Below are 14070 nucleotides of genomic sequence, written 5' to 3'. Positions count from 1 at the left end.
AGACAAGTACATTTAATTCCTATCTTTAAAATAGCTTGTTTGCAATGCTTGATTGCAATAGTAGGGTGTCGCCCTCTAGTTCGAATCAATATCAATGCCAAAATGGTGAAGATTGATGAAGGCTTAGAGATCGCGCCAATGTATTGAAGCTTGTATGGAGATTTCGGTGCATTACTCTGGGAAATTATTGAGTTTTACGTACATTGCTCTATGTTTGGCTGTAGTTGTGCAAACGATGAAAAGATTTGATATGTGGTTGTCATGACAATGATTAATAAGCATGTTATTGTTGTGATGAAATTGGTGCTGTTGTCTTGCCCATTGTTATCTGTCAATCTACCCTATTTTGTCAACGCATAACGCATTTCTATTTGTTCTTGATATGCTGTAAAACTGATCGTAACACCAAGCTTTTTGATAATTTTCATAGAAACAACATATTAATGTTTTTCATCGCCCCAAAGTTAGCAGTTTTAGCACAGGCCCTTTTTTTAGGTTTATAAATCGCACTGAAGGGTGGCCTATATGAAATTTAATACTCTCTTCAAAATGAAACACCCTATTGAAATATATGGGTAATCTATTAACCTTTATGGCTATCGTCATTAACAAATATCAACTGATGTCAACACTTCTTACCACCACCTGTTAGTACTGTCGTCACGATCAACCAACTCATAGTAACACTGCAGTTGAACACACTGCTTCATCTGTAGAAAAGCAAACTTAATTCAGCAGCAAAGTGTTTTTAAACGACTGATTATCTTGGACAACAATATTGCATCATTGCTACAACGACCATTTTCCACGCACCATAACCAGCCGCGGAATGTTATTGTTTTTGTTTTTCCATTTTTCGTAAGAGAGTTTCAGTATTCCAGTGTGATGCCTTTAATGGTTGGTTTCGCTCGATTGCTATCGTGGTGCCTAGCATGACACGTTGCAGACTATCTGGTTGTTTGTGAAAAAAAAAAAAATGAAAATCTTAAGGTGTCTATATCGAATAAAAACCTTGTCTATCTTCCACGCTTTGGTGGTGAGTTTTAATTAATTAAGCCATCAAATTATAATTTATGAAAAGTAACGATCCACGGTTGATGCTGTTGTGTGGTGTTGTAGTGAAGGGAGAGATTGACGGTATATCGAAAGCCCACCGCACGGGTGACGTTTGATGGATTTTTACCGGATTAATAGCAATTTTGCACTGACTGACGACCATATATATGGAGGAAGTGATGCGATGGCCGATACTGAGGTGGTGAGCTTTTTGTTTGAACTGAAGCTGTGCAAATTATGACATAATTGAATTGGACGGTTGATGGATCCAACGATTCGAAACTAAGTGTCTGGTGTTGCTTTAAGATGTTTTTGAAAGCAGTTTAAAGTCATTGTTAGGTGATGAAATCTAGACCAACAATTAAAATAGACGGAACAACCAACCGTAAACAATGGCTTTAAACGCAAATTTCCCGAGAATCAAATCTAATTATGAAATAATTGAATTGGACGGTTGATGGAGCTATCGACTCGAGACTAAATTTCTGGTGTAGCTTTAAGATTTTTTTGAAAGTACTGTCATCATCACCAAATGAAATCTAGAGCAACAATTGAAATAGGCAGAACAACCAAACGCAAATTTTCTCGAGAAACCAATCACTTCCAAGCAGTCGAACACCAGCATCTGATAGAGCAAACTTCCTTTATCGAACGGCATTGTTAGTTTGCGTGGGTGTGGGTTTAATGCCATTGTTTACGTTTGATTGTTCCGCCTATTCCAATTGTTGGTCTAGAAATATTAGCAGTCGGTAGCGGATCAAACTTTGTTCCTCCATAAGACCATAATAGATAATTTGAAGCTCTCGTTGGCATTAATAATTTAGTTCAACGTCGTTCTAGTTCATAATGCTCATTGCCTTGCAAAACACGGATAATTATGCCCAATCAAACATAATGATTTCCAACCAGGGATTGAAATTCACTTTAAACGAGGACAATACCATTTGTACCCGACAACGTTTCCGTACACAATCGAACCGCAATTCACTTTTGACGTGAATGTTAAAGCGTAAACAAAACATTCATGATCCCGAGACCGAAAAATAATTAGCGCGACGAAAAGTACGGTTGATTGAATTCAATCTCTCGTCTTTTGTGACTGAACTTTGTGTCATCTGTCATGTGTCTGACGTCAGAGCACCGAAATTTACTTGAGTTTTTCGTAGTGTGTATGTCTGCATTATCGTTTGATGAACGATTTTCAAACACTGCTTACAACAAATACAGGACCACTTAATTAATATTCATCGCTTGCGCCATCAATCCGTTAATGTAAAGACAAGTCACACGATGATCAGCAAAAGTACACGAACACTACGTCAGCACGGAATCCGGCGACGGTTTCTGTCATCGGCATGTAAAGAGGCTATTCACATCGTCAACATCCATCCACTAAGTCATCATTGTGGAACATTACCGCCAACAATTTCACTTTTGTTCGCTTTGAAATCTAATACGCCTCCGCATGATTCAAGAAGTGCATTATCATTTTACGAGTTGATGGTTGGAGTTTGCTCCGCTTATTCGTCTCATCGTTGGACACCGGATAGCATCATAATCATGTACACCCGTACACAAAGCGGGTGGTAAACTGAAAACAATGCTATCAGATCGCTCGCCAAAGGCACTTACCGACTAATTAGCAATCTGGAGTGGGTTCTCGCGATGGTACAGTGGTGAAATGTGTTGTTTCGTAATGCGATGCCATGGTGCTCAAATCCAAAAAATGAAACGTATTGATTTTGTTGTTACAGTTTCTCCCAAATGCACAATGGTTGAAAAATGCGAAACGCGGCCAACATTATTTTTTTAGTTCTAGGTGAATAATTTCCAATTATTTGAAAAAAGCAGCTGTAATTATTCAGATACAGCTGATTGTTGGTGAATTTTTGTTATTAAAAAAAAAAAACAACCATGCAACAAGTGAATTATTTATACTTTTGTCATATTTTAACCTAACAATAGCAATTCTAAAATAGCTGGTTTTCACCTTTCCGCAACTTTTGAAAACTTTGGATGCATATAATGTTATATTTAGGGCATCAAAGTATACATCATCGTCGATAAACATTAACATTAACATTATTATTCTTGCAGTTTCGGAAAGAACGTCATATGAGCTTTAAAGTGGTATACAATAATTATACAAGCAACCGTTTAAGACATGTTTCATTTTAACACTATTTTTCTGTTGAAATTTAATACATGGTTCATGAAAATTTAGACAATAAACTATAAAAAAAAACATTCTAAAACATATTAAAATCGAACATCATTGCCTTTTGGAAATTTTGGCCACCCATTTATATGGAGCCCTTCTTATGTGAAATGGTAGCAAAGCATCCGTTTATGCATATGATGAATGGAAATATGTAATGTATAACGTTTTAAAGCTCGTTGTGTATCCACCGTGATAGGAATTCCGTCTATTCAAAATCGTGATGATTATTTATAATGTACAGCAATCCCCCGAATAACGCGGTGGCTGATGCCGGGCACCAACTGCAATTTCTTGGCTGTCCGCTGTCCAATCGAGCTGAGATCCGAGAAATCGTGGGACAGATGACATCACCCACCGCCCTCTTCGGGGGTTTCCTGTATGTGGAAACTGGATGTAACATAACTATGTAGCTGTTGGCGTTCTCACTAATTAACTCTTCAAAGAACACAACATTGGTCGGTGTGCTATGTCATATAGAGGCAACGGAAACGAACGAGTATTGCAGTAACTGAAACAATGAACTTGTGATATCATCATAACGAGGTAATGATAATTAATGGACGACGCGGGGTGTGAACCAACTTTCAGAGCACCATCACGAATGCTCTTGCTTTAAACCAGCTTGTTAGATTTTTTTTCTCGCTAGTATGATACCCTGCATCATAAATCATTTAGCGGATCATTGGTATGAAGTGCTCTGATACGACAGGCTCGCTCGCTGTGGAAAGGTTACGATGCTGTTCCGGGAAAAGTTCTAACCCCTTGCTCTCTTCGGAGAGATTTTCCTTAATACTCTGTGTAGTCTTCGGTGTTAGTTGCAGCAAAAAAGGTTGCTCTAGAGCAGCGGTAATACCATAAGCGAATTAATTTAAATTTATAGGATTACACCTTACGGTCTTGAACCAATTATGTTCACACATTAACTATTTAATTATCATTTTTCTCTCGTGCCTGTAGGGCTTACATCACGTTCGCGTCGATGTGCGTCGTTTAAATGCCTCTCCGAAATGGTTCATAATTAATAACGGCCATAACTAATCCCAATTTATCTCCTATTTCTCTCTGTTTCGCAGCCATGTCGATATCGCCACCACCTACGCGGGAACAAGTGCGCGTCTGTCTGGTCGGTGCGGTTGCCCACGACAAAGCCACCCTGGCCGCGGCCCAGTCGTTAAAATTACCGTTCGTCCTGTCGGAAACGGGAGCCGAATACCTGACCGATACCAGCATCGTCACATACTTTGTCCTAAATCATTTCGATGGTCCAGTGTACGAAACGATCTACCGTTGCAAGCATAGGTAAGTGAATAACAAAGTAGTGATTAATAGTTTCATAAGTATATATTTAAGCATATTCGTGTGTCAACCACCAACATTTAAGATTACTGACCCATTGCATAAAAGGTGCAAAAATAGCCAACTCGGCTGCCAGACATGACGGTGTACATATGTTAAATTACACCCCATCGGTGATAGGTCGGGAATCGGAGGGTGCTGAGTTTGAAACACGATCCAATTTCGCGACAAAGCGTGAATACTGTATTCGTCGGCGTTATTTTACATGTGTCGTATTACAAGCAGCGCGGTAGTCGCCGACCAGCATCGCGTGACTGGGAAATGCCTAACTAGAACCTGTACGGAGGCCGTTGACCATTTGGTTACGGGTTGGGCAGACAGTCAGTCATCAGTTGACTCACAAGTGGAGTGGAAACGGTGCATGATATTCTATTACAACAGGAATCTGATAATGCTAATGTGTGACAATTGTGACTGTGCAGAAGAGAAGGAGGTGAATGCGTGCGTAAATTATAAAATTGCATGATTATTATCTAGTGCAACTTGAAAGCCATAATTTTGACTTACACACTAGGTAAAACTTAAGTTAATTTCAGTACTCTACGACCGACACATGCAAACGTCATTTTTTTTACATATATTAAATCAAAGAGACACGAAATTCAGTTCGGTTGAAAGGTGTTTTCACCGATATTTCTATGTCGGAGCATTCAATTTAACACGTCATGTGTGTTTATGTATCATCTTGTATGTCAATGATTAATTTCGGCACATTTTAAAATTTGAATTTAAGTTAAAGTTTTTAAGTTTCAGAATTTAGAACTTGGATATTTTTACAAATCCTCGAATTTAGATAATTTTTGCCAGTCTGAGCTATTGAACAAAATCCCGTGTCTCAGAGTATTTTTTTTATGTTTCAGAATCCAGAAAAAAAAAATCAGCGCTCTCTATTACGAGTACCATGAGTCCGAATCGATCAACGGGCTAAATTTTAGAAGATTACAGATTGAACTTACACCGAATTTGTTCTTACTTGAGTGGCAATCAAATGTTAAGAAGAAATCAAAGGACGTGGTGAGCAGAACTGAAAGTGAATTCTTTGATTACGAACTGATTGTCATGTCTTAAAAATGTTTGTGACAATTAAGTTGTGTTATTAAAAATAATATATTTTTATCGCATTAAAGACAGCTCTGTCTTAAACCTGGAACTTTTCCGGAACCCAACCCTCCTCTGGGAATTTTATTTACCACAATGAGTAGACACCATGGAAAAGCTGTTGTTAGAATAACTTTTTTCATATAATTGTGTCCATCTTGCAATGTATGGCTTTCAATAAGAAGACTCAAATGGTAAATTCGACAAGTTTCTCTTTGAAAAAAAAAAAAAAGATTTTACAGCAAAATTTTAAATTTTATTTAATTTATGTTGAATAACATTCAATATAATTTTTTTTAAAGTGGTATTTTTCATTGAACTAATTGTGAATTAATTTTTTTTTAGGTAAGGTAAAATGTTTCCAATGTTAGAAATTAATGATTTTCTGTGAAATTACGAGTGATGTATAAAATTGCCTACATTTAGGCGCTAATTCATTTTTTTATATAATATCTGCTGAAAATATTTTTTAATAATATCTGCTGAAAATATATTTTTTACCACGATTTAGGGGATTAATGAGAATTAGTTTATGACTTAATGATTGAACGTAAAATAAAAATAATAAGGAACAACTTTGACGAATTAATTTTCCATTAAGAAGAAAGATAGGCAGTCAAGGTACGTATGTCACCTGTGTGAAGCAACATTGAATACGCTCGAGTATACGGTTTGTCACTTGAAGTCCCGGATCGTGATCTAGCGTTGGTGCTGGAGAAGTATTTCAATCTCGACATGCACAACGATGTAAGAGGTGGAGTGGAAATGGAAAACCATCCTTCGCTTGATCGAAAAGGAACATTTTTATGAAGGGATCAAGAACAAGCTTACGACAAAGGACGACATATGTAGGTTTATAAACATAAATAGAACTGTTTCTGCATATTGGCGGCGGTATATGAGCAAATCGGACGACAACTTCTTTTGCCAGTCTCGGTAGTAAAGTCACCACGCGGTTCTAATTGGCAAAAGCTAGGATCCGAGGTTCATATTTTCGGCTAGATTGCTTTGTGTCCTGCAAGCTCATCTCACCAAACTTCCGGATGAGGAAATTTGGATTGCTCCCATACTTACTTCTTTCATTTTTGCCAATTTCCTGAGTGGCAGTCAATAATTGTGGACCATTTTTGCAAGATCTATAGGCGCATGTTGGGGGGAAAATTTCTTGCGTTTTGAAAATTTAGAACTGCTCTTATGGCAAACAGAATTATTGAGCGGTAAGTTAACAGCTGCACTGCCTATTATCCCATATCAGTCCCATATGGAAAAAAGCATACATTGAGAAAAAGCAGAATTGTAACTTGAACTCTGGACGTTCGAATTTCAGGATGGGACTGATATTCGATGGTGGGTAACGTTGTTATCTTAAAATTGGGACTGATGTGCGATTATAGGCAGTGCACACATTGATGAATAGCTGTTAAACGTCATCGCCCATGAATCATCGGTATACAAATGGTGGCGTGTTGAATTTTGTTGCCGTTTTGGCTCCTGTACCCTGTAGTTATCTATTTCAGACGGGAGAAATCAGGAGATACGAGAGCGAGGAATAAGGTATATGTGTATTCGTTATGAATTCGATCATACTCATGGGAGCTAAGCTAGTATATAATGGAAACCCACTCTCACACCAACGGTTAAATTAAATATTGTAACCCAATCACACCAATAACACAGAACACGTAACGGGCCGCAGTAAGGATAAGGAGGAAAGCAGTAGAAGGATGTGGACAAGACAGTGGTGGAAATGGGCTTAGGTCAAAGGGGAAGTTACTGGGTCAAACTGAATAGAAGGTTCTCTTTTACTTCAGCCATTGCGCGAGATACATTGATCTACCAAGTTAGAAACGAGTTCTAAAATTTTGGTCGTTTTATCAAATGTTTAACAAGTAGTGAAGTGAAAACAGTTCCCAACCAATATCAACAAATAGCGCCAAATATGGAGTCAGGTAGGACCCAATTGATTAATCCAGTAGCGAATTTCCCAGCCGTAAGGCCACCTCGCATATTCCCATCAGGACCCACTAATTACGGGCAAGGTTGCAAATACTCATTTCAGCTAAAACAATGTTTTTTTTTATTTTAATTATGAAATAATTAGATGCTATGATCATATTTTGAATATGTAAGATACAAGAAGAGGTTGCAAAGAATGTGTTTGACATATTAAACCTGTTTATTTCACTTCATGAGAGTCACAATCAGTTTTCACACACTCACTCACTCACTCAGCGATCAGCAAATCGCTGATTGTGACTCATAGAAAGCAAAATTTACAGGTTTTATGCGTAACCTCTTCTTGTAAGTTACAAGTAAAACATGTCATCATACCATCTTTTGGTTTTAATGTTCCGAAAAACTTTATTTTAGCTGAAATGAGTATTTGCAACCTTGATTACGGGCTAAAAAAAAACATTGGGATCTGACCGAAAACCTTTGGTCGAAAAGTGCGAGGGTGAACGATAAACTGCCAGCACCCGTTTAGCAAGCGATGGATGACTTGCGAGACCATCGTCGATCAGCTGATCGAGTCCTGGCACGATGTCCGTCATGCCACGCTGCGACAACCGTCAAACACCGGCATCCGCCGGGAACCTTGAGAAATTCACTACGCCGCAAAATCCCGTCATCGCTGGCCAGTACTCTACAGACATAACGAGTGAGTAAAAGAATAAACGAATTAAAAGTGAATTTAATGTGTTTTTGTGCGTCTGATTAGTATCGACAAGCCAGGAACCGACCTTGTAACTCTAAGTTTTCGAGCTCAAGCTAGCCATCAAAAGAGGCGAGTATATCAGAGATCATGGGAATCCCTTTAGACCAGCCCATCTGGTTAGCCATTAACAAGTTGTGCTTTTAGAAACTGACACACCCTATATGAGGAAAGCGTTATTAAAATTTCGTTTTACCGGCATTAGACCTAATGGAATTCAGTGTATACAAATTAGCCCCCGGTTCTCCGAAACCTACGCTTGGTTCCATTTGGTATTCTGATAAAATTCTAAAAACATGCTAGAAGTTGCGATCATTTTAAAAGTTAATGAAATATTCCGAGTAATTCTACAGTGTGTGCTACTTCTAAAATGTATCAATCATGATAAATATATCGCTAATTGCCATCGTAAATTTTCTATGAATGTTTTGAAACTCATTCTCAGGACTGGACTAGTTAGGTGATGATTAAGTTCCAACTTGTTAAAGGGCATGAAAAGTTCATCAGATTTGGTTTGTTCCTCGGCAAAGATGTCAACCCCATTCCCACTCAACCCCATTCCAAGGATAAAAATACCAACTGAAGAACTGATACGTCTCTGAATGAATAAACCCCCGTAAATAAACCGATTTGCGACGACCCTAAAGCCATCATCCAATTAAGCTTCCAGATCCCGTCCAGCTCCGAAGGTTATTGCCAACTCAGGATGGACCACCGTATATCAATGAATTGATGCTTTCTCATCGTGATCACGCGTTTCTACACGTATCTTCAATCATATCCTCCGGAACAGAAAAAAATGCGAAGGGAGACAATACCAGGCCACTAAATTGCTATTTTATTGGATTCCTCTATCGGATTGTTGTAGTACACACCGAAGCAAAACAACTAGAACAGCAATCTCGAATTTCCTTTGCTTACACACAAGATCCGCATCGACTACAGTCAGCAGCACGTAGAAAGCTCAATAAAAACACAATCGACATAACAATCTTCTATCGATATCCAACGCCCGACCGCCGCACCGAGACGCTAAGATGCCACCGTGTTTTGTGGATTGTTGGCAGAAAACTGTTAACGTAAATCGCAACAATTCAGATTGAGTGGAAAAGTGTGAATCTACTCGTTACATGGCAGTGGAAAAAACAATTAATTTTATTATTATTGAAACTGCACCCGTCATGGAGGCAGATGTGCAGTTGCATGCATTCGTCCATTGCAGTCAAATTCCGAAGGGATGCACGGCACTTGTAGCATCGTTTTTCGCTTTTGACTGCTACGATGGCAATGGAGAGTAAGTGTGTGGCATGTATTGACCATAAATTTCAGCACCAACGACAGTCAATGCATGCTGAAAAGTGCCTCACGCCCGACAATGCTATCTATGCCAACTACTACGTATCTCTATATATGTATGTTCACATATATACAGCCAGGCGGATAAGTGGTTTAAGTGATTTTGCAGAGTGCAGTTGATTATTTTATTGGCGAATTTATTGCTTACTGACTCGGTCGCTCTATCTCGTTGTAAGGGAAAATCAATTTGGGAGTTTGAGCGGAATGCGGAAGGATGCTCGGTGGTTGCAGGTACAATGGTGTCCGCCAGGTTTGAATCACAATTGTTGCCAAGTGGATTACACGGTGCTTAGCTGCCGTTTGGGTGTTTGGATTAAACACCGGTGGGAAGAGGTAAAATTTATTAGGTTGTCAGACTGCATGTTGCCCGCACTGAATTTGTAATCAGCTTGACTATCATGTGAAAGCTCGACAATTTACGATTCATTTTAGAAATTATTTTTGAGTGCTACTCGTTGAATTATAAATGAAATATCGATTTAAATGTTTCGGGCCGATGCATCTATATGAATTCCTATCCCTATGGCTCCGTCTGCTTTCTGAGTCTAGCATTCTAATTTCACTCAATTCACTGCACAGAATCGAAAATAGCTCGTGCGGCAGTGAAACCCATTGACACCACAAGAATGTTCTCTGGTGGGAAAACAGCAGAAGGAAAAAGGCAGCTGGGCAAATGAAGTGCTAAAGTGAGAAATTCACCAGTTCGACCTCGGAGCCATGTTGAGGATGAAGATGGAAAATTCTTAGTGGCTATATCACTATCGCTGCAAAAGTGTACGTGTGTAGGTGGAGAACGGGCCTGCAAAACCGAAACGAATCGCTGTGGTTTGCTTGCAGACCCTGTTGTATTGAGTGGTTATACATATCTAGAATGGGTTGCTCGGCCAAGCTGGTCTTCTAATAACCGAGATAGAACGAGAGTGCAAGGATTAAATAGTTTGTAAAAATAAGGAAATCTTTTTCTCCTCTGCTGCTTCACAAGTGATAATGTTTGTTTTCTTCTGGTAATCGAAAGCAATGCAAAATTTCAAAAGAAGAAATGGAAATGAAAACCTTTAGGGTATCATGAATTGCTTGTTTATAGCTGGCTCTATTTTAGGTTTGCCAGTAACATACAACAAAAGTATTTTATAGAAAAAAAAATATATTCATTCTAGGGGTTTCCTAGCTGTTTTGCCAGTGTTTTAAATGTTCGCTAAATTTTTGTATCAATCATTCAGATGAAATCATCAGTTCACCCGATTTCCATGTGCGTTTTTATCAGAATCCAATAGGCATCCCGGATAAAAAAGTTAATAAATCGTAGAATAGATAAATATATAGAAATCTCTATTGTTCTAAGTAAAATTCACAATTCACCTTATGGTGAGTTTATTTTATGACAGACAACAGTCTGTTGCGTTAACAATATATCCACTATAATATATCCTTAAAATAAACAACTAGTAAATTGAAATTGTACACCAATATATTGAATTTATTGTAAAACCCTTATACACTGTTGGTAATTAACATAAAGACAGTTGAAAAAGCATGTCTCTGCAGATTTTCGGGATCGTAGGAAAATTAAAACAACTTGATTATTGATAGAATCGGTCATATAGTTCCGTAGATATGGATGGAAGAAGATAGGAAATACACATATTTATGGAACTAATTTGTGTTTCTCGACAACCACTAATCCGAATTCAGGACTGAAAAATTCGTTCAAGAAATAAGTAATCTGTGTTATAAGTGTTATAGTATGCTTCGTTCCTAGTTGGAAGTTCATTAAACTAACGAACGAAAAAGTACGCAGAAGAAACCAAGACTAAGAGATGAACTAGCCTATGGCTAAAAATCTCTTAAATAAAGGGAAAAAAAAAGAAATCAAGACGATAAATTATCAAAGTAAACTTTTATTTGCGATTCCGCACCTTTGAGGAGTCCAGTTTCAACTGCAAAATACAATAATTGGGGTGACCATTTAACTGGGAAAACCGAAAAATGTCGGATATTCGATGACAGCTGAAAAAGCCGGTATAAACCCGTGAACTTCGATGCCGAATTGGAAAAAAATGTACTTCTTACTCTCTTTAAAAAATGTCCAAACACTTGGACTGGACCAGATTTTCAAGAGAAGTGACTTTGAAGAACATTTTTTGTTTTTTAATTCCAAAAAAACTTTAAACAGATCATAAAATGATTTCTAGAGATGCACTTGTTTTTTGTTAATATCTCTGCCATTTTCCAATTCTAATTCCTTAAATGTTATTTGAAAGATATACAGTGTTCACTCGGCTGTCGACAGAAGCAGACCACTCTCAATGTGTGTCACGCGATCGTCTGTTTACTCGTCAGCAACCATTGTGTGGTCTTTCTCATTGTTCTTCATCAGCAGTTCTTTAGGTCGGTGCGTCATCGACTTTGGAAAGCAACCGTTTCGTGATGAATGTGCGAGTGCTGACCATGTTTTGCGTCCATTGCTGCAATGGAAGCGTTCTGACCCCCGTTGGCGAATCTGCCATACAATGAAACCACTGGAAACGGCTCCCGTTCTGGTGGAGGAGGCTTATTGGATAGCGGAAGATAAAATGTTTATTGTGTTGTACCTTTTGACTATAGTTTTAAGATGTATTGTATAGTGAACAAGAATCCTCTGCTCTGCAAAATTAATTCGGTTGAGCCTTATCAAATAAAATAATATAAAAAAAAAATTGAAAGGTATTGAAACTTATTTCGTAGGTATTTTGTTAAATATGTTTTTTTTTTAATTTTGTATACTAAAACTTTACCTTAAATTACATTTTCCCAAACTCACACTGTATAATTATGACTGATTTTCTCAGAATTAAATCTGGAATTTATTAGAAATCCATCATATTTTCCTTGAAAATAATCGAAGTCCCAGAATTTTAACAAATCTCCAAAGCCAAGACAGGGTCTAGCGAGCGATCTTATAACAAATTGTTCATTTATTCTAAACATTAATGCAGGAGACTGTAAGAATTTCAAATATGATAAAATATCTCTGTTAAAGTTAAAGTGTTACATAGTGTTGTTTGTTGTTAATCTAGTTGTACAAGATCTTGCAAAACAAACTTTTGACAAATGCTTACAGATAGGAAATCGATTTTTGCCTTTGTTTATGACTGGTAAATCAATTTTCATGATTTTATTTCCGAAAATTTTATGTTATTTTTTAAGTCACTTATTGGTAACTTTTGTTCAATGATTTTGGTAGCTAATTCAATATTTTTATTGCTTAACACTGCTATCAGCTCTGCGAATTGGACACAACAACCACCAAATGAAAGCTACTAAAATCCTATAGAACTCTTTTGAATATTTCTGGAACAGGTCAATTGGTCCGGAGATATTGCCGCAACTTGATTTGTATGGGCCATGAGACTAAATCCGTATTAAAACGAATAAAACCCATCATGTGACACCTCAAATGAAAAGAAGTTCAAAACCCAGTTCAATGATAGCCACTTGAAGGGCCCAAGTCTACACTGGCCACATCTGGCCATGTTTTAGGAGCCCCTGGAAAGTGACCAGTCTCTGACTTGGATCAAAATCCATCAGACGATACCGTAAAACGGGGTATCTTTGATAATGCGGGTAACTTTGATAGTATAATATAAAGAATAAATTTACTCGCTGTGCTTTTTCCAAATAAGAAACATTGGTTCCATATTGTAGCTTAGGGTATTTCCGTTGATATCGTGTATAATTTTTATATAGTATGTGTTACATATTTTACAAAAATATTAAAAAACCATTTTCGTGTTTTCGCCTTTTTGAAAAAGCACTCAAACTATCACTTATGAAATGTATTTCCGACACAGCCATCACAAATTTAATGTTGTATTTTTATTGCTTATGAAGTTTTCTGATTATATACTCATTCAAAGTTCCATATTTAAAGAACTAAATTGTTTGAGTTTCACTTTTTTTTCTACATTCATCGAGCATTATCAAAGTAACCCCAAATCAAAATATTGAGGTTCGGTTACAAAACAAAAAAATAGTGCAAATGCTCAACTTTTGTTCAACATATTACTAACTAATTAACTCTTGGATCCTCAGTACTTGTTTTAAAAATATAAAATTTGAAAAACATTCATTGCTGTAAAAAATATTTAGAATATACTTTAAAAAACTATCAATGTTACCCCGTTTTACGGTACCTCAAATCAAATCAGAATTCATCTACCAAATCACATCATGTGAGCACACTTTTAGAGATTTTTTTCACAGTAAGAAGGATCAGATTTCACCATCGGTG

At 37.4% G+C, this 14070-nt stretch overlaps 1 protein-coding gene across 3 annotated transcripts in view; it reads left to right on the top strand.

The window, feature by feature from the left end:
• The window catches only part of pbl (epithelial cell transforming 2 pebble), a 114937-nt gene that overhangs the window by 65373 nt on the left and 35494 nt on the right, over positions 1–14070 (top strand). For all 3 annotated transcript variants that reach the window (XM_065223042.1, XM_065223044.1, XM_065223043.1), the window contains exon 2: positions 4351–4576. In XM_065223042.1, the coding sequence (XP_065079114.1) occupies positions 4351–4576 (226 nt within the window). The remainder of the gene's footprint in view (positions 1–4350; positions 4577–14070) is intronic.

The sequence above is a fragment of the Ochlerotatus camptorhynchus genome, unplaced genomic scaffold (genome assembly GCF_037179485.1).
Source record: "Ochlerotatus camptorhynchus isolate MF236.1 unplaced genomic scaffold, CSIRO-AGI_Acam_v1.1 ptg000183l, whole genome shotgun sequence".
Taxonomy (NCBI): Eukaryota; Metazoa; Arthropoda; class Insecta; order Diptera; family Culicidae; genus Ochlerotatus; species Ochlerotatus camptorhynchus.
This window is presented reverse-complemented; position numbering and strand designations above follow the sequence as displayed.